At 40.3% G+C, this 21,194-nt stretch overlaps 2 protein-coding genes across 2 annotated transcripts in view; one reads left to right on the forward strand and one right to left on the reverse strand.

Moving 5' to 3' along the window:
* Nucleotides 1-21,194, forward strand: part of LOC135259394 (dolichyl-diphosphooligosaccharide--protein glycosyltransferase subunit STT3B-like) — a 106,282-nt gene that overhangs the window by 6,030 nt on the left and 79,058 nt on the right. The gene's annotated exons all lie outside the window — the stretch shown is intronic.
* LOC135259412 (acidic amino acid decarboxylase GADL1-like) lies at nucleotides 388-20,775 on the reverse strand. The gene is made up of 14 exons (XM_064343814.1): nucleotides 20,481-20,775; nucleotides 14,905-15,071; nucleotides 13,540-13,666; nucleotides 12,923-13,013; nucleotides 11,422-11,531; nucleotides 11,104-11,219; nucleotides 8,777-8,856; nucleotides 8,357-8,411; nucleotides 5,203-5,319; nucleotides 4,742-4,806; nucleotides 4,480-4,561; nucleotides 3,826-4,025; nucleotides 2,102-2,153; nucleotides 388-531 (listed from the first exon to the last, which is right to left on the reverse strand). The coding sequence occupies exons 1-14, from the start codon at nucleotides 20,497-20,499 to the stop codon at nucleotides 430-432; spliced, it is 1,383 nt and encodes a 460-aa protein (XP_064199884.1). The 5' UTR covers nucleotides 20,500-20,775; the 3' UTR covers nucleotides 388-429.

Genomic DNA, 21,194 nt, shown 5'->3' on the forward strand with positions numbered 1-21,194 from the left:
GTAAACAAGGTCCAATAGTGTAGAATTTGTGTCAAAGAAAGTGTGACATGAAATTTGACCAAAAAACCAGGTGGATAATAATGATGCTCTGCCAGACTAGGTTAGAGTATGGCCAGCTGCAGCAGTCCATGACAGCAGACTCTCTGCTACTTGCTGCCACCTGTTGGTGATTTTTCCCTTCTCATCATTAAATATTAGGTGAGACTGATATAGAACATCACCATATTCATATAAAGAGAGGGTCAACTTTTCTGATCAGGACCACTGAAAATATATTTTTAAATAAATGGGCGGAATTTCAATCGGGCAATGTAATGGGATCGTTAAAAATAAAGGCAGGTTTAAGGGGTAGTACACACCTTTCACCTGACAGTGCTCCTAGGGTTTCATTTTGTTAGTTTAACTCTACCAGACTTGTTATGACTCTAATTAAGCACTTACATTATGGATCTTCTCCCAGAAATCTTTGCTTTCAGGCATTTTCCGTAGACTGGGAGGGATATACCAGAAGCACACATTGGCGTATTCGGGCTGCAGAAAATGTAAAAAATATTTCAGTTTGGGTTTCATGAATGCAAATGGTTTTTAAATGGGAAAGATAATTGCATTTGTCCTTTTTTGGAGCGAGCTCCATAACATTTGGGACAAAAACATTTTTTCTTGATTTGGCTCTGTACTTCACAATGGCAGATTTGTAATCAAACAATTAATATGTGGTTAAAGTGCTGATTCTCAGCTTTTATTTAGGGGTATACATTTTGATTTCACCATGTAGAAATTACAGCACTATAGATAGTCCCCCCCATTTTAGGGCACAATAATGTTTGAGACAAATGGATTTGCAGGTGTTTCTGAGTAGTCAGGTGTGTTCAGTTGTTTCGTTTACTGCAGGTATAAGAGAGCTTTTGGTATCTAGTCTTGACTCTAGGCTTCTGATTGCCTTTGGAGTCTGTTATTGCCAATGAAAGTCAAGGAAGCCATTATGAGACTGAGAAATAAGAAGAAAAAAACAACAGTCAGAGACATAGCCCAAACCTGAGGCTTACCAAAATCAACTGTCAACATCAGTAAGAAGAAAGAAAGCACTGATGAGGCCAGTAATCGCAAAGGCCCTGGTAGGCTAAGGAAGTCCTATATAGTTGATGACCAAATAATTTCCATCATAATAATACATTTTAAAAAACCAAACACATGTCCAACAGATCACAAAAACTCTTCAGGATTCAGGTGTAGATGTGTCAGTGACTACAGGATTACAGAGGCTACACTACAAGATGCAAACCACTTGTTAGCCACAAAAACAGGATGGCCAGGTTACAGTTTGCTAAGAATGACATAAAACCCTGCAGAGTTATTGAAAAAGGTCTTGGACAGATGAGACCAAGATTGATTTATCTTGACGTATCAGAGTGATGGCAAGAGCAAGGTGTGGAGGCCAGAAGGAAGTGCCCAAAGTCCAAAGCACCCCCCTCACCTGTGAAACCTGGTGGTGGGAGTGTTATGGTTTAGCCATCTGTGGCTGCCACAGGTACTGGCTCATTTGTCTTCACCGATGATGTAACTTGACAGCAGCAAAATGAATGCTGAAGTGTAAAGAAGCATCCTATCTGCTCAGGTTCATTCTACAGCGTGACAATGATTCCAAACATACTATTAAAGCAAGAAAGGAGTTTTTCAATACCAAAAACTGGAAAATTCTTTACTGGCCTAAGTCATTCATCTAATCTGAACCCAGTTGAATGTGTGTTTCATATGCTGAAGATAAAACTTAAGGCAACTTAAGGCTGTGTACATAGTGCTGTAATTGTACACCATGGTGAAAGTGTATAAAAATATGCATTGTGCATTTTAATCACGCTGTAATTGTTTAATTACAAATCAAAATTGTGGAGTACAGAGCTAAATCAAGAAAAAAAGTATTTCCAAACATTCAGATCAGGTTATTGGATCAGGTTAATGTCACAAACATTATGGTGCTCACTATATATATATATATATATATATATAGTGAGCACAGTCAGCACCGACACAGACCGTGGGGCCCATCTGTGGGGCCCAACAGTCACCCAGTAGTCCCGAGAACAGCATTTTAACTACTGACCTCCATCAGAAGCCGGAAACCTTCTCTCTTCTGTATCTCCATAGCCAAATACCTATAAAATAAGGAGAGATTAATGTACACTTGATCCAAAGAAAAGAGAATTTCACTTTTGAGGCATATGATACCCCACTAGCAGACCACAGCAACATGCAAGCTTGCTTTTACTGTCGCATTGTGCCTTCCTGCCCAGCTCAGTGCAGTGTCTCAGTGTTTCAAGGCTGCACTGGTACCATTGTCTTGTCAAATTGTATCTACACAAGGCACTATATCCTTAGGCTTGCTTTGCCATAATTTTTGCTTTACTGTGAAAGGGTTCTCACATTCTCTCCACAAAAGTTGTAATTAGAGCCAGAACTCATAATACATGTGAACACTAGTCATCAAGACATTTTCCTAACTATTTTGGAAGATTCTCCTGGTCAGGTATCTGGCCATTTTATTGAGACTTGGAGGGGGAGGTGTAACAGCTGTGAAATATTTGTGTCGTATCCCCTTCCTTGTTTCTAGTTCAGCCTTCCTGCCTTCCTACCAAAACCACTTACATGATCAAACATAAAATACTTCAATCCAGAAATCCAGATGAAACGCAAGACAATCCAGATGCTCCAGCCCTTAAAGGCATACTATTCAGGATTTTCTAGCCTTGCTGTGGTCCTGTGTTTTACAATCAAACAAGTGTTCAACTGCCCACTCATCCCAAGTACCCCACTTAACGTAGCTAGCTGGATAGCTAGAGATAACATTAGTACCATGAATTGATCAACTGTGAGAGTCAGATTTGATTTTAGCTTAATTCCATTATGTTGAACGCAATAGTGGTTTTATCATCGGGACCTTTCTTTAGAAAATTTCAGACCTTCATAACAGGCTTTATTGTTGCTAGCTTCACACAGCAGGTTACTTACAGGCCCAACAGAAAGCCAACTCCGTGTTACTTTTCATCCCCTTGGTGAACTTCAGCTGATTCCACCGAGGAAAAGCAATTCTAAGGTTGACTTTTTGCTTTGCCATATCTGAGCTTCTTTGCTAGGCAGTTAGCAACAAACACTCCGTAGAAATGTCATCCCAAACAACAAGCTCTGTAGCCACGCCCACACCTCCCCACACAGAAGACCACGCCCAGAGATGTCCTGAACACATTTCAGAATAACAAATACAGGTAAAGGTGCATGAAGTCTGTGTAACTGGGTAAAGACAGATCTCCAGTGCTTGATACATATGCCTTTGCATGGTTATTTTATAATATATTCAAGGTAAAAATCCATCATAGTATGCCTTTAACTGAGAATGATTTTCAAGACTGTTCTGGATTTCATTAGACTAAACTAAACCATTGTATTGTTGTAATGGTGCCAGTGGCACAGTAGAGGGTGCTGTCTGCAGCCTCAAGAACACTGGATTAATGGGAGGCACTGCACCTGTTGGGTATTTTTACATCTCTGGTTAAATCAGGACAAGATTTACGAGGATGATGATACAATTTTAAATAACATTAAATGTGTGAAGCTCAAACAGGTGAGTAGAACAGGCTAGGTGCTGAACGCATTGAAGATGGTGACAAATTGCTGTGACCAATTGCCTAAACTCAAGGTTTTCTGTATGGATTAGAAGTCCCTGGCAGGAGCTCACAGCCAGGAAAAATATTCTTGTGTACAATGACTATTACTTTCCAAAGTTTTACTTTTTGTGAATACATGCAGTTTAGGAGAGCGGTTCAGACTGACTTGGCCAGAGCAATGGCCTTGTTTACTCTCTCCTCCAGGCCATGGGTTCCTACTGCCTTCCACAACAGCCAGAATTTAAAGGCGTCAGGCTTCCGGCTGCACTGGATGGACTTGTCGCCTGTGTCATAGCTGATGTCATAGAACTTGTCCTGCTGGAAGAGGTAGGATGCCCGAGCAGAGTGGCACCTCTGTAGCAGACCCTGAAAAATATGCAACAGAGACATGTGCCCAGATGGACACATACATCACTGCCACTGGAGATGGAATGACAGATGCACCTATCTCCAAGCCTCTCGTCCACAAACCTTCATTAATTAGCCCAATTGTATACTCAATTTAACATTTTACATATTTCATGGTATGTGACCTTGCAAGTATGCTTCAATTTTGTTACCCTTGGAACAAATTTTTAAGACAGTTGATGAGCAAGCCAGTGATAGCTTAGTTTTTTCCAACATCAATATTACTAAGCCCACATTAAACAGCTATGATAGCCTGCTATGAAACAGCTATGAAGCTACAGCTAATCTTCGGCTTTATGATTTCCACTGTCACTTAAAGCACAGTTCAACATTAAATATTTTATTTATCAAATATATCGTGAAAAATAATACAGAACAGAACCAGATCAGAGGTTCACACCCAAAGTCTCACCGTTTTGTCTCGGACCATGAAGGCACAGCACTGCAGTCCTGCCATCAGCATCTTGTGTGGATTCCAGGCCACCGAGTTTGCCCTGCACAGACACCATAAATACACAACTCACAAAAGTCATAACCTCTCCGGTGTTGCCCCAGCATGGCCAATCAGGTTTCTGTGACTGGACGTCTGATATACAGGGGAAATACAGGGGCCTTTACACATAGAGCACTGACATGATGCGTTAAGTTGCAGCAACTGCAGATACAGTGCTTACCTCTGAATGCCCTTCAGGAGGTGCCGATGTCTTCTGGAGAGTAGAGCTGCCCCGCCCCAACAAGCCTACAGTTGAGCCAAATGACAACCATCATGCATATTGTACATAAACAGACATATGATGGAAACTGCTATAGGTTTAATGTGGTTCTGTGAAAAATAAGCACAGGTGTGCAGCTGAAGTTATAGTTTATCAGGTTCCACTGCCGGGAACACCTGCTAGGTGTTGTTAAAGAGATCCACCTGTTTTTAGTCACTGACTCCAGTGGCTTTCACGGGTTGTGGTGCCTTTATGAGGCTCCCCTCTATTGCAAATTTGAAACTAATCTATTATTTGAGGGGTTCTGAGACAAACTTCTCCCAGTTACTAGGCTGCCATTACAAATGGATGGATGGATGGGAGGATGATTGAATAAATGAAAGAAAGGGAAGATTGGTGAATGAATGAACATGTCCACTTACATCAACATGGAGCCAGAGTTTGTGTGTCTGGCAGATGTCAGCGATCTCCTCAAGGGGGTCGAAGGCTCCCAGCACAGTGGTTCCTGAAGTGGCATTAACCATGAAGGGACAAGCACCCTGAAATACAAACCCATCACAAGGCTACACTAAGCATAAAGGGACAAGCTCACTATTTTTCTGTATGTGTACATAGTATCACATCAGTGGTTTCATCAATAATGGTCTCAAAAGCGCTCAATAGTGATAGTCATACATGTGCATTTGGTACAGCCTGCCCATGTATCATGCACTGCTTCCCAGTTTCTTAAATGCCAACAAATTCAATTAGCCTTACAATGTGCATTGTAGGACTACTGGGGGTAGAAACCATAACTTTCTGGTATCATAGAGCACTGTTTCTGAAACTTTTTAATATCAGGACCAAACTAGAAATGCCTTTTAACACTGGGACCCAAATGAGAAATTTAGCACCATTCAGGGAGCCTTCCAGTACAATAGCATAGCCTAGTGAACTACAGACTTGTTCTGGGACCCACCTTGTACACTCCCACAATCCATTTTGGGTATTGGTCCATAGTTTAAGAAACACTGTCATAGAGAATTCTCAACCATTGTAAGACTGCAGCTGATTGACCTGTTTAGTAAAAGCCCATTTCACAGTTATGTTACTAGGCAATCGCTGGTACACCAGAGCTACTGTAAGGAGGCTTTTCAAAAGTGTTGCGGTTGTTTGTCTTCACCAGCTGCAGCCATTTTAAAGCAGTTCCTGCCACCTTTATTCAGTATGAATCAGGTATAGAGTGGAAGACAGAGTTTTCATCACTCCCAGGAAGGGCCTACAGGGGGTGGGGAAGATCGAGAGCATTAAATGCGACTGTTAGTGGCTAACCATGTGTATACCTTAGATTTGGGCCAATTCACTTTATTTCTTTCCTCCTTTCTCTTGCTCTCCTAATTTTTTTTTTTGTCCCTACCTCTCTCATTCTATCACTTTTGACTACAGGGCTTTTTATGAGATGCAGGCCATTAGCATATTACTTTGAGTTTGGTACACTGATTGAAAAGCAGGCATCTCCACCTGGGTCCTTGGATATAAAAAATATTTTTCTGTATCAAAAAATAAGTGTGAAACAATTTTAGATCTGAGTCTGTATTTAAGGTTTGTGTGTCATGTGTGAGGACAGAGTATATGACCTGTATAGCCTTCTTAGGCTTTTAGCAAAATATCACTGTAAATGTATTTTCTCACCAATTCAAAAGAATGGAGGCATGACCACCCTCTGCTTTGAAATGCCACTGAACCCATAAAACCTTCAAGAATGATAAAAAGAAATTGGAGTGATTATTTCAGAGAATCACCCTTGCCCTTTGTTTGATTGATACATACAAAGTTACCATCAATCCTGTATATGTCTGTTTACTGACTGTTTTATCCAGAGCAGCTTACAGCGCACACACAAGTGCAAAGAGTAGGGATCGAACTGCAGTAGTTCCTGGGGGGGGGCGGGAAATACAGTCCCGAGAGAGAGAGCGAGTGCAAGGTGCAAGATGTGTAGACTCAATTGAAGGGGCAGTCATGGCTCAGTGGTATCTGATATTTGATGCGAGTGATGACAGACAGCTGGGGGTGAGGTGATGTGGGAGTATTTTTGGAAGTTATGGACCAAGTGAACCACAGTATTCTGGATGACATGCAGAGGTCTGTTGGCAGACGCTGGGAGGCCAGCAGAGAGGGAGTTACAGCAGTCAAGGCAAGAAAGGACCAGAGACTGAAACAGAACCTGGGTTGAGTAGCTGGTGAGGAACAGCCAGATTCTGCTGATGTTGTAGAGGAAGAATCTGCATGCCCGGCTCACCACCATGCTGTTCCTGGTTCTGTTTAGTTTGTCATCTTTCACCACTCCAAAGTTCTTGGTGCTAGAATATGCTGACAGCGTGGTGTTGCCCAGGGGGAGATGTCATACAGGGGGTAGACATAGAAGGTATTTAGAGAATCCCAGGCTTTTCCAGCTTGAGCATTAGGTGGTGATTTTTCATCCAACTTAAGATGTCATATAATGGACAGGACATAATGTGTTGAATGTATCGACATAGCAATGATTTAACAAGCCATGAGCAGTAGTGACAGGACCAAGGGATTTTGTGTTGAGGGAGAAGAGGAGGGAACCAAGGACAGAGCGTTGGGCGATGCCTGCAGAGACTATGGGGAGTAGATACTTTGCCATCCCAAGAGACCAGGAAGGAGCATCCAGTGATTTACAACTCTATCCAGACAAGGACCGTACCACCAATACCCACTGCAGACAGGGAAGACAGCAGAATGCAGTAGTCAACATCAGATGTAGCAAAGAGGTCAATGAAAGTCAGAATCCATTAAAGGGAGGCCATCAAGGTAGAGTACAGGGCATTACTGACAGAGAGGAGGTGAGCTATTATGGAGTGTCCAGCCCTGAATCCGGATTGGGGATGAGGTTGTTCTATGAGAGGAAAGTAGAGAGCTGATTGGAGACAGCATGCTTAAGTGTCAAATGTGCTCAACAGCGGGTTTCTTCAGTGGGGGCAGTACAAGCCAGGATGAGGGAAAATGACCATTGAACTGGGAGGAGTTAACCAGAGGAAATAAACAGAAGGATGTCAGGTGATATACTGAAACAGAGATGAGGGGTCCACAGCACAGATGGCCAAATAGTGGGATAGAAGAAGTTGAGATATGTCTGCATCTGTAAAGGTAGAGAAAGTGGACAAGAGAGGCCAGGGGGAGAGAGGAGATGTGGAGGGCCTCAGAAGGTATGAGGGGCAGGGAAATTCAACCACTTTGAGGGACTTGCGGATGTCAAAATCTTTCACCTCAAATACATGATGAATCCTCCTCAGAGAGGGTAAATGGAGGTGGAAGAGAGGGTAAACAGAATTAAACTAAACTGAGTTTTGGTTTGATAATGTTAACCTTAGCGGGGTGACAACTGGTAAAGATGCAGAGAGTAGGGCCTAGTAGGTTAACGGGTCAGCAGGGGCCCTGGACTTGCACCATTTTTTCATGCTATTCCTATAGCATCCTGGAATCCTTGCCCCCTTCCCCCATCCACTTCTGCCACACCGTGCCACCGATGTGAGCACCTGTTACACCCTGCCTTCAATGCTTGTTTCTCCTCACCTCTGCTTTGGCCCTCAGCACCTGTTTCTCTAGCTCTGCAGGAATCATTTTTCCTCTGAAATGCATGAAAGGTGACAAGGGGTCATTGATTGAGAAAATAGATGGAGGGAACTGAAAGTGTTTTGTATTTCCCTTTACATTTTTATGTCTAATATTATGTTCCCACTGATGCTTTACCATTTATTTTTATACTTTTTCTAAATGGAACATTAACATCCCTAGCAGCTGTGCTTTCATTAGCATGAATTTACACAAATTCAGAATATTTCTGGACACAGTAGACTGTTATCATAGTATACATATGTAATAACACAGATGTATATATATACAAACATAGATAAAGTTTGAATACAAAGAAAATGTGGTTGATTTAATATATTTCATAGTGTGTAAAATATTCAGGTTGGGAATTGTACCTACCTTTCATCAGAAGACACCACATAGACATTCTTGGTTCCAATTCCAAGGAAGGCAGCAGCTTTTGTTACTGAGTAATGGCACTGAAAGGAAACAAACCATATGTCCCCTTCTTTCTTTAAATAACAGTCCTTCACTCTTGCACAATTGCAATAGTAGCCTAGTTTTTTTTTTAAAACATCCTTTTTATGGGTGGATACTTACCAAAGAGATTCAGATTAAGGTTCATACGTGTCATGTGGCAGTGCTACAGATCCACTGTTTTATAAACCAACTTCCCTATTATGCTATAATGTAATTTTTAATATCCCTTTTACGCTGGCACACTTGAGCTGAGCTGGACTTGTGCTAGAGCTTCTGACTTGTTCAAATTGTAAACTGTGCTGGTGAGGCCTGATCCAGAAATTTGCCCAAGTTGCCCAATGCCCAATTTAATTTCTAGTGCTAACACGTTCATAATGGAGCCAGGAGCTTACAGTTTCATCAAGACTGGCCTCTTCAGAATTCTGCCATGGCAACCTGCCAGTCAACATAACTTGCCACAGAACAGATCATTACAGGCAACCCAGTCCACAAATGGACCCATAAAACAAGACTACTTAGCCAACTGTACCATGACAAAGAAAAGACATGGAAAAATGGATCCTATGTCAATTATTAAAATTGGGGAATTTTATCATGGCCATATTTTTCCCTGATTAATCTTGAACTAAACTGCTAATTTATTATGCAAGATTAGACTATATTTAGGTACTTCAAGATATGAAAACATAAGACCTACCCACATGCTTATCTTACTGCATACCTTCTGATCAATTGGCGTCTACACAGCCTGCCTCCATCAATACTTTATATCTCAGCAGTAACCAAAATAAAATCAGCTCCTTGTAGCCCATCATGTTTAATTGAACCCATCTGATAAGTCAGCATTACCAAAAATGCATGGCAATGTTCATATGACAGTATTTGGCATGCCCTGTGTTGCTAGACACCAACAGAGTATAATGAAAAAGCAATTTGAGCTGTGCCCACCAGCTCGGATGTACTCCAGTCTAACATGGCTCATCTCAAATGTTCCAGTGCAAAGGGGATGTAAGAGTATTGATTGTAAATAGTGCTATTGTGATAAGAGTGTGATATTGTTCAGATGACTCAGGTGAATGATTCCTCGGAATCACTATTGTGCGCTGCCTTTAAAATGTTGCTGCATTGCCAACTGATTGAACAGTGTAATGATTCTATTCAGGACTATAATTGAAACTCCCAGGCTATTAAGCGAAAACAGTTCTGCAGGCCAAATCCAGAGGGCCTTGAATTAACATCAATAGCATTAACATTCTCCCTAACCACACGCATTACTGAGCCTATTGAGTTAAAGACATTTCTCCAGGAGTGTCTAAAATAGCATGTTATACACACCCCCAGTATTAAATGCCCCACCCCTGCCTTAAGTATTATCACTGCTCATTCCACGTTCGGTTAAAGAGAGCCTCACTATTGTTTGCTGTTTTCCCACAAAGGTTGACCCAGCTCATGTGAACTGTGCCATGACAGATAGGCACCTGTTCCATTTCACATTTTCCAATCTAGCTTTGCAACCGTCAGTGGGGGAATATTTGCATTCGCTATATTTACATTGTTACAAGGTGCATGGCTCTAACACGCCTTCTATTGATAAAAGGCTATGATGATTTTCAGGTACAGATAATGCTTGTAGAAGGCAGACTAGAGCACACTGGTAGAGTAAAACATTGTGGTGATGTTTTCCTTGTTTACAAATTTTATTTTGCAAGGTTTGACATTATCCAGTCACACATCCATTTATATTAAAAGGGTAGCTACTGTATTGAAGGGCACTGCAGCAATATCTCATAACATGGGATGCATCTGTCTATAGTCCTGACCTCCAAACCCTACTAGCCTGTCTGTGCTTTGATAGGTCAGCTACCATTTCTTATCTTACAGCAGTTGGCATGAGTATGACGCTTTATTTGCAGCTCAAAAGATAAACTTGTGGTGCCCTATTGACCAGACATTATCATCCTGGCCAACTGAAACTCCCATTCTCTGAGTGATGCCAAATGCACGCATCCTTGTCAGGCTGCTGGCCACAGTTGACATTGGCACAGTATGGATTCTGTACCAAATGGTGGCTCACATCCATGCACTAGAACACACACTGGATGAGCCACCCAGCAACCGACATGCAGCACTTTTAATCTGAGGACAAGCGAACTCAGGCATTTTATTTGAATCATGAAGGGAGAAATACTTTTTGTTTGTCAGGCATGGCATCTTCACTCTGGTGTCCCTGGTCAACCATAGCCTACCTCCTGTGATGTGAACAGGACCAGCCTGGGCATGGCAGACAGACCATGCTCTTTGATGTCGGGACAGCAGCGGTATCGGGCCACATTTACTGCATACATGTTGGAAATGGAGCCACCTGGACAGATACAGAGATTAGGGAACAGAATAGTGAGGGAATTGGAAGTGAAAATGGGGGCAGGGGCTGCAAGAATCACATCCCTTGTGAAATCTGGGATTAACTGAACCTGCCAAACCAATGAGTAACCTCCTAAAAAAATAAGCTTTGCTGCCACATAATGAGACTATTATGTCTTGAGATTAAATCTGTTCTCACTCACCTGGGCTGAAGATACCGTCACCCTCTTCCTCCCATCCCACAAACTCCATCATCTTCCTCAGCACTGCATCCTCTGTCAGCACAAACACGGGGGCCACTTCATATGTGTACCTGCCAACAGGAGAACCCAACAACACCTCAAAACTACACTCAGAGGCCACATCATTAGGAACGCTTGTTCAATAGCCTTGTGTCAAAGGTGCAGGCTGCTGGTGGCGGTATGGGGTGCCACAGCATACCTGAGAATTGTTGTTGTCTATGTGCATCCCAGTCTCCCCTTTTACAAATGGATGCTTCAGCAGCATAATGCGTATGGGGCGACATAGCTCAAGAGGTAAGAGCAGTTGTCTGGCAGTCGGAGGGTTGCTGGTTCGATCCCTGTTCTGGCCGTGTCAAAGTGTCCCTGAGCAAGACACCTAACCCCTAACTGCTCTGGTGAATAAGAAGCATCAATTGTAAAGAGCTTTGGATAAAAGCACTATATAAATGCAGTCCATTTACCATTTACCATAATGCACCATGTCACAAAGAATGCATAATCTCAATCTGGTTCCACGAATATAGCCCGCAGATCTCAATCCAATAGAGCACCTTTGGGATCAGGTGGAATGGGTGGTGCGCAGCCTGAATGTGTGGCCAAAAAATTTTCAGGAATGTGTGATGGCATTGAGACAGCTTGGACCAAAATCCCTAAGGAATATTTCCAGCAACTTTTTGAATCCATGAAGCTAAGAATTACGACTGTTCTGGACTGTCCGGGCCCTACCCAGTACTAGACAGGTATATCTAAGGGTGGCCATTGAGTGTATATTGTGTTGTCATATGATTTTATCAATGCACACACAATTCTGCCAGTTGAGTCTAACATATCGTGGAGCCTGTCCACAGTGGTCCTGTTCACAATAATGCTAAATATGGTCATGAGATCTCTTTCATATTCAATACTGTACTAGCCAAGTTCACTCAGTTAGTCCCTCTAGAAGCAGGTATCCACTTCTTTAGTTCAGTTAATATGCAAACAAGCATGGTTGTGCATGACTGAATAGCAACCACAGTAGCAAACAAATGTGTGGCTTAACAGTCAGATTCATGGGTGGTGACAGGTGCACAATAAGTTCCTGCCATCCTGGCTGACTGAAACCCTCATCTCTGGGCACCACTACAGCCAAGTGTGCATCACCCTGCAGAGCTTCAGGCCACAGTCGGCACTGCCATGGTTTGGGTTCCATACCAGACAAAGGAACCCATACATGCCCTAGATCAGTGCCTTAACAGAATGAGCCACCCAGCAGTCCCCAGAAAACTATCATATTACAGAGACAGTGATCACTCTAACCGATGTACTGAGTCCCATATGTATATTGAGGTCAAAATTCTCCTGAGTAGAGTTTTAGCACTGTGTACTGTAGTTGATTCTTGACAGAAGCTGGCTCTGCATTCAGACTTTTTTTTACTGTCACTGTAACAAGAAGAATGGTCACCTGGATATAAACAGCACTTACAGGCTTGGGTTTGTGGTCTCAGTGATGAAGCGTCCCACCAGGGCATAGGGATCCATCCCAGCATACAGCTGGTTAAAGAAGTGTGGGTGACCTGTGGACCCAGAGAAAATAGGTTATGACTTGAAAAAAATACCCAGTGAGACAGCAAAAAATACCCAGTGAGACAGCAAAAAATATCCAGTGAGACAGCCCTCTTTAGCATCTTGTCAAAAACATTTGTAAAGGATGATGGAGTGGATTCCTCAATACCATGAAAACTGAGCCCTAAGAGGAAAGGTTTCCCTTTCTATTAATGTGCACATTAAGGAGTGTGCCACATGCAGGGCCAGTCATCATTTTCTATTTTTGGTTGCCCAGACTCAGTTTGGCTGTGCTGGGGGGTCATGATCTACAGGATGGCAGCATCTTAAATGCCTGCGGGAAAGGGGAGGGGGAAAGGGGAGGGGGAAAGTGTGGGGGTTTGAGTGGTGAGACTACGGAATGAAGGGATGCACAAAACAATTGTTAGGTTATTGTGGACCAATATCACACTCGTATCACAATAGCACTATTTCTAGGTCATTGTTTGGGCTATGCAGTCTGCTAACATCAAGGTATTACACCCTCTGTTGTCTCACCTGTTTTTACACTGTATCGTATGACATCCTGGCAACGTTTCAGGATCTTGGCCTGGGTCTCGCCCCCCTCCCTCAACTCCAGGTCCAGGATCTCTCTCAGCTTCTCTGGAGGCTGCCACTCACACACCTGGCCCAATTAGGGGGCACATAAAGAGGGGGAAAGGAAAGGCATACTTTGTATGAAGTATAGTGGTAGCAATATGGGAGAGGGGTACACTTAAGGAGACTGGTGTTCATAATATCAGGACTGTGCGTGGCAAAGGCTGCATCTGCAGAATGCTACATTTAATGCTATCGGACTTTAACAGAAAATTCTACTTAGCTTGTCACTAACATATTTTAAATATAAATGCAACTTAATAAACAGAGGGTCGCTTTTGCATCTATGCATACTTGAAATTCAGTGTCCTGAGAAGTATGGAAGTATCCATAGATTATATTATGCACTTAATTTTTGCATATCTGCAGTTCAGAAGGCACTTGTCCAAACGGTGACTTTTTTTTTGGCCAAGCAGTGTAATTGTTAGTCAATGCAAGGTAATTACAGGCAGCATATTAAAGCAAGTTCATCTACCTAGTTAGGTAGCCAGCTAATGTTAGTTTGCTGAAGTTAGCTAGCTTGTTACTTTACCAGCTCGCTGGCGATACAACCAAGATGGGAACTAATCAGTGATCACCCTTAATGAGCTCATTTAATCTCAATCTCAACTTTAACTAATGTTATATTGAAGTTATGATTATTCCAATGACCAGTTATGTAAAACATTCATGAAAACAAAAAAAATACTGTGTTACACCTACATACCTCACAATATTTGTTCATAATATGTCTTGTGGTCATCAATAATGTACTGTCTGTTACTGTCTTGATAGTGTGCACCCCATATTTTATTCATGTTCGAAAGCTGGACTTGAGAATGCAACAGAAAATGTATCAAGCGGAAGCTGTATCAAAGGAGAGCCCTACAATAAAGCATGCATACTACAGCTTAATGCAAGAGCCAGGTGCATTATGATTACACACAGCATGGTTCTGAAAGGGAACAATAACTGCAATACTTAGTCCTGATAGAAGCAGATAGCAAAACCACATGTTCAGTCCAGATCATATGAAAATGAGTATAGATGTGCATGCATGAACAGCAACTGTAGCTGACATGGTGTGCCACCCAGATGATGTGATCAATGGAGAATGCATGGATCCAAAAAATGTGAAAATAAGAAAAGTAAACTCTCAGGTTATAGTGGGAACTGCAGAGTCAAATGATGAGTTCAGTCAAACTCACAGATTGACTCATAATTTCCCGTCATGATGCTTAAAAGTGATTCTTGCTGGAATGTACTCCATGGCCAACAGGTCCTTACCTTTTCCAAGATGTCTGTGCCCTTTTTCACTGCCTCATCAAGGATCAGCGATATGGCATCCTCCACAAACGTATAGGTTGCCTTGATGTCCAGTGTTGGGCCGTTAAGATACATTCCATTCACTAGCACTGCATTTCTCTTCACCAAATTATTATGGCAAAGGCTTTCTGCAGAGACACCAGACATGCAAGAGTTACAGGACACCCTCCATCTACTGGTTCTACTTAAAGGCCACCTAGACAGACACAGGAAGCCATAGATCAGACCTGATTCCAGGTAACCTTTTCACAACTTGTCATTAACTGCATTGTAATACTTCATCTAATTAATAATAACAATTATCTTTGTGTTACTTTGTGTTTGTTGTTTGTTTTTCACCAAGTTCACCACAAAAAATGGTTGGGGCTCAGGTATGGATGGAGGAAGTGGCATTTTTTCTGTCCAATTTATTTTGTTTCCTTATATGTTTTGATTATTGACTATTATGTCGGACGTTTTCTTGTTGATCTTTCCATATAGTAAACAAAAACAGGACGAGCCACCCTCAGATCATCCTGTTTGATCACTTTGTGGGCCCAGTTAGATCACAATTTGAAAAAGCTATTGTCCTGTGAACTCCAAGTGGAACTGTACCATAGCCATTTTGAAAAATGGCCACCATAAGAATTCTGGGTAATCCAGTGTTTATGTGTGTTCTAATGGCATTCTCATAGAATTGAGAATGGAATGGGTGGGGTGCATTTCTTTTCTTATGTAATATATGACCTCTTTATATACAATATTTATGTGGAGGCATTTTTTTATTGCCACCACAGGGATTCTGGGTAAAATCTGCATTGGACCTATATTTAACAATCTTCCATAGTACTTGTTTTGCCTCTATAACACATTTGGTGGTTAAAAAAAAGGTCCCTTATGTGCTGTACTAACAGTAAAACTACCCTCTTCCTAAAGTAGATATTTGTTATTGTAAGAACAAATTGAAATTTAGATGCAGCTGGATAGCACATGCATAAAATAATACTCTGTTTAAAGTAATAACTCAGGCAGGACATACAGTGAATAAATGGCTTCAGTTTTATTTTAAAAAATCGAATTGTTCTAGAAATACGTTATCAGCAGTTAAGGGTATGGGTAGTAAATGGGTGTAAAATAACAAGTAATCACAGAGAAATTACGCTACATAAACATTTTGTTTATTGTAATTGTTTTTAATTAAGGACATTCCTTTACCACTACCTTTATCATCATAATTATTACTTATAATGTATTATTGCTACCAGGGGTGCAATGATATAGACATGCTGGTACTAATATCAATAATCAATATTTGACTAGCCTTACTGGCTAATGCTGATGCCCATTCGTCCATGTAATAGCAGAATTGCTAACTGCAACCAAGATTCTGCATTCACATATATATACTTATGAAGGAAATATTTAACTAATTTTATTAGTATAACAAAATATTCAACTTGCTTTATTATTAGCATATGTCTAAAAAGCTATGAGTCTCTATAGATTTGTTTGTGAGCTTTGCCAGTAAAAATGATAAATGAAAAATAATAAAAGAGGTTCAGATGACTATCATGAGGGTACTTTAGGCTACTGAGCCCAAGCATGACATCTGGCACATGAAATGCATCGCCTCTCTGGCACATGCATCATCATACCAGTCTATCATATTGGCCATAATTTTAGCTTGTTAGCCTAACGGTGAGATCGTTTTAAGCTTCAAACAAGGTCATGTTACCCCCCTGCTCAAGACACCCACTCTTGTGGTTAGACGTGTGGTGCAGTCCATTGGGCGGCCGGGTCGTGGGCCATATGCAAATCCCCTGTGCAGGCAGGGGTTCGATCCTCTGCCGTGGCACCTTCTGACCTGTAATCCCTTCGCTACCTGTTGCTTTCTGCCTGTCTGAATAAAACAAAAATTACGAAAGGAGGGTGGCCTCTCCACTCTCCTTTTTCAAAAAGAAACCCACTGAAATCCATCCAAAACTACCACCCACCGTCTTTCTTCTTCCTTTTATCTCTCAAATTCTTCACCATGCTGTTTTCAGCAAATTCACTTTTTTTCTCCTAGACTCATTTCTGTTTTAAAGGCAAGCCGCTTTCATAAGAATCGTATTTGTAGTCACTGAGGTGGTACACTCTTCAAAGGTGACTTAGCTCTTCCATTTTTGACCCTCATTGACCTCTCATCAGCATTTGACTGCCTCCTCCTGCGGTCTTTCCTGACTAGCTTCCACAGCACACCTCTTAACTGATTTGCTTGCTACCTCCGTTGTCACTTCTACCAGAACTGAGATGCTGTACTTCCCAGCCAAGTCCTCCCTCACTCAGCCAGGATGGCACCATAGCGTCACCTTCTTGATCTGGAAGGAATCTCACAGTACTTGACTAAAAAACAGTCCCTCTCCAAGAACATAATTGAATTATATCAGGCATACAGATTTTTTCCTGTGAAACTTCTGGAGAATCTACCCCTTTCTCCCCTATTCCCCGCAGCTCTTAGTCCAGGCACTGATCATTTCCCATCTGGACTACTGCAACTCCCTCCTTGCTGGCCTTCTTGTCTCCACCAGGCCTTTGCAGCTTATCCAAAGCGCTGCAATATCCCCAGGCACAGCCATGTCACTCCCCTTCTTATATCCCTCCACTGGCTACAATATCTGCTTGCATCAAATTTAAAAACTTGATGCTAGCCTAATCAACAGCTAAAGGGGCCAATCTGTAATATTTTCAAAATAATCAGATTAACAGATACTACACACCAACCAAAACTCTCCCTTCTGCTACTTCTTGGTGCCTAGCCCCTACATTCACTGCATGTCTACACTTCCAGGTCATATCTCCTGTGTGAATCAGTTTCCCACAGTTTTCAGATCATCAGAAACTCTACCCTTTGTCCAACCGACTGAAGACCCAAATCATCAGACTACACCATGGCTTCCCGGACCCTGTTTAGCTATCTTCTTTCTTTATGGATTATATTTTTGGGTAATGGTATCATTATAGATGAGCAAAGATAGGTTAGCTATATAGAAATATTTACTTTTGTTTACAATACTACTTGTTGGTTTGTTTGGTTAACATTACACTGATTCTGAGCTTTATTGGTGTTATTGCACTTGTGCATTTCTGAGACTAAGACTGATGTTCTACACTTTCGTAAATCACTCTGTATAAGAGAAACTGCTAATTGTAATTTAAAGCAGCCAATACTACTCCAGTATTACCTTTCATCCCTAATTAATTATAGTAACACTGAAATTTAGCCTATTGCTTTTGTAATATTATTTATATTACTTGTGTATTATTTGCATTACATATTATCACTTTAGGTATTGCACTGATCTTGGAATGTGGGTTACATACTTTAGGTAGATTCAGGTAAAATATGTGCTTAGCTTAGGTTCCAGTTAAACTGATGTCAGAATTGTCTGTCCTACACTAACATTAGCTAAGACAGTCCCATTCACAATGTGATTGTACAATCGATAGTAGCTGCTGGTTTTTGAAAAATACTGTCAAAAAATGTATCCTGTGTATTAATTTTTTTTACGGACAATGTAAAAAAAATTTTTTTTAAAAAGGCTGTAATTTGCATACGGATCACCTAGTATGCACTTTTACCTGACATCCATTTTATATTGATGTTTTATTTCAAATCCAGTTTGCTGAAGTATTGAGCCAGAACAAAAACCGTGTCACTACCAATACTTTTGCATCTATCTATCTATCTATCTATCTAATCACAAATGTTATTGTTATTATTATTGTTTAAGCACCAGCACAAGTAAGTAGCTAACTGCTAACCAAGTTATAGAATATGTTACATATCATGTTAAATACAAAATACCAATTTTTATATCAAAATACTTACACAAAACTTAAGCATTCCATTACTAAATTGTGTAACTATATATATATTTTAGAGATTTCTGATTCAGGTTTGTATTTTTGTTATAAAAATGAATTGACTATAATACATTATAAATTGTGGCTTACCTTCCTGAAACACAAATACAAATGAGAAAATATCACTGCAACCTGTAACCAATAGCAACCAAAACATTAACAATAACAAATGTAAACAATAATATAAACAATAACAGAAAAGTGTAAACTACAAGTTTTTTGTGACAGTAACAGAATTTTCTTATAAATTTCTTAGAATAATATATATTATGTTATTCTAAGAAATTTAAATGCAACTGTATGTGGTGCAAAATGACAAATAAAATACAGTAATCATTTGCAGAGAAATGTAATTATTCACCTTAAATACATTTTGGCACTCTATATTTGATTGTTGTTTTGAACATTTAATTTACCACCACCTTGAATTTGTCCTCTTGTGCCTTCAAAATTAATGAGTAATTATATTATATTGTTACAAGACTACCTACTTAATATTTACTCCTTTTTATGTGTGACTGTTATTTTGTTATTTAAGGGAAATTGATGATTGCGATGATACAATTTATGTACAGAAAATGAATGTAGATTCATGTACACTGCACTATGGAAGCAATTGAACACTCCTGACTAGTCAGAAACACCTGTGAAGATATTTGTCCCAAATATTATGGTGCTCTAAAATGTGGGGCATGTATAAAAAGAGCTGTAATTTTTAAATTGCAAAACAAACATGTATGAAAATACTTTATGTACAGATACAATTTATGTACAGATAATGCATGTAGATGCTGCTTGCACATGACTGTATATTATAATTATATTACATTTCTGGCATGAATTATTTATTAGTTAACAATTTTTAGTCTTATGTCCTCACTGGCCAAACAACAACACCCAAACAACACCAAGGAGCTCCTGCTCAGCAGTGATTGTTTTCTACCACACAGACCACACCGTGTTGCAAGAGGGCTAGGGATGATTACTGACAACAGCTGGTGGCTTGTAGCCATTTGGCACATTATTGGTAAGAGCTAATGCAGCAGTTGCCCAAGCAACCATGAGAAACTTAAAACATCCCAACTCCTGGTAGGACAGAGCAACATATTTAGGAGTATCTTCTCACAGGTTTTGAAGGGAAGGATTCTTTTTTTTTTAAATCATCTTTAATTTTGCTTCCTCACTTTCAAAAGCAAATCAAATGATTATGGATTCACAATAAAAAATAAAGGCAAAAAAGTATATTAGCTAATTCTATCAAATCTTTCAATGGAAATAAAAAAGTATATTGAGAAAGTAATTTTAATTTAATTCAGAAATAGTTTTTACACTAAAAATATACTATTTAATTCAGATTTTTTTAAACAATGATTAGCAGCAGTTCTATGTAAAGAGGAGCCAACTAAGAGGAGCTGACATTGAAAAGACGAAAAAGCATGAAAGAAAAAGTATGATCAATCATTCAGTCGGCTACCTAACTATAATTGCATTTTAGGACCGCTCGAACCACTGTTAAATTCATTCAGGGCTATGGCTATTGCTTATCCTATCCGTTAAGGTAGACAAGATTCCTATATGATCACTAGGAAGGTTTCAGAAGCTAATTAAACAGTTTGCATAGAGTAAGTATTGACATGCATTGCCATACGTACTGCTGGTTGCTGTATCCATTGTCAATTACGCTGTAACGTAAATACAGGATGAATGGTTGGGATAGTCTTGAGTAAGTTCTCCACGCAAGATAAATTCAGGAACTGTAAATTACCATATTAATTCCTCCAAGCGATTATATTGCCGTGACTGGATGACGTCATGCTGTCAGTTACATGCTGCGCCTTCTTTGGCAACTGATCAACCAGCCATGTGGGAGAACACCGGTCAGAGCTCCTGCGAATTAGTTCTTGTCAGTGACCAGTTATGTCAGTTTTATTTAAATGTAGGCAATCCCACGTTAAATATGTGTCTGCATCATTTTATTATTATAAACTTCAAGGCAGAACACGCGTATGGAAGAACTATTTCGTTTCCATTCCAGTTAGTTACGTTAACTTACAGTTAACGAGAGCTACGCTCCCATTTTTCACATTTTAGAAAAATTTGCGAGAGGTACCTGACTAATTTTTTTATTCGGTGAGAGAACAGCTAGTCTATAGAAATGGGCTAATTTAGCTAGTTAGTTTGCGTTATACTGGGGGGAACGGACCACATAGGCTCTCTGTCGTTTCACATTATTGGTTAGCCAGTCTAACGTTAACACAATAGGCCACGTAATCTAAAGTATTACTAGTTAATTTTTTTAATACAATAGTTACGTTATATATTCCAATTTAAATACTTCATAAGTTTTTAAATTGTTAAAATTTTGA

This window comes from Anguilla rostrata, chromosome 1 (assembly GCF_018555375.3).
Source record: "Anguilla rostrata isolate EN2019 chromosome 1, ASM1855537v3, whole genome shotgun sequence".
Classification (NCBI taxonomy): domain Eukaryota; kingdom Metazoa; phylum Chordata; class Actinopteri; order Anguilliformes; family Anguillidae; genus Anguilla; species Anguilla rostrata.

Excerpts from the sequence above, each read along its gene's own strand:
- LOC135259412 (XM_064343814.1), bottom strand. Across the intron at positions 13,014-13,539 it reads ACGATACAGTGTAAAAACAG|GTCACCCACACTTCTTTAAC; the intron begins GTGAGACAACAG and ends CTGGGTCCACAG. Across the intron at positions 8,412-8,776 it reads GTGGTGTCTTCTGATGAAAG|AGGAAAAATGATTCCTGCAG; the intron begins GTAGGTACAATT and ends CATGCATTTCAG.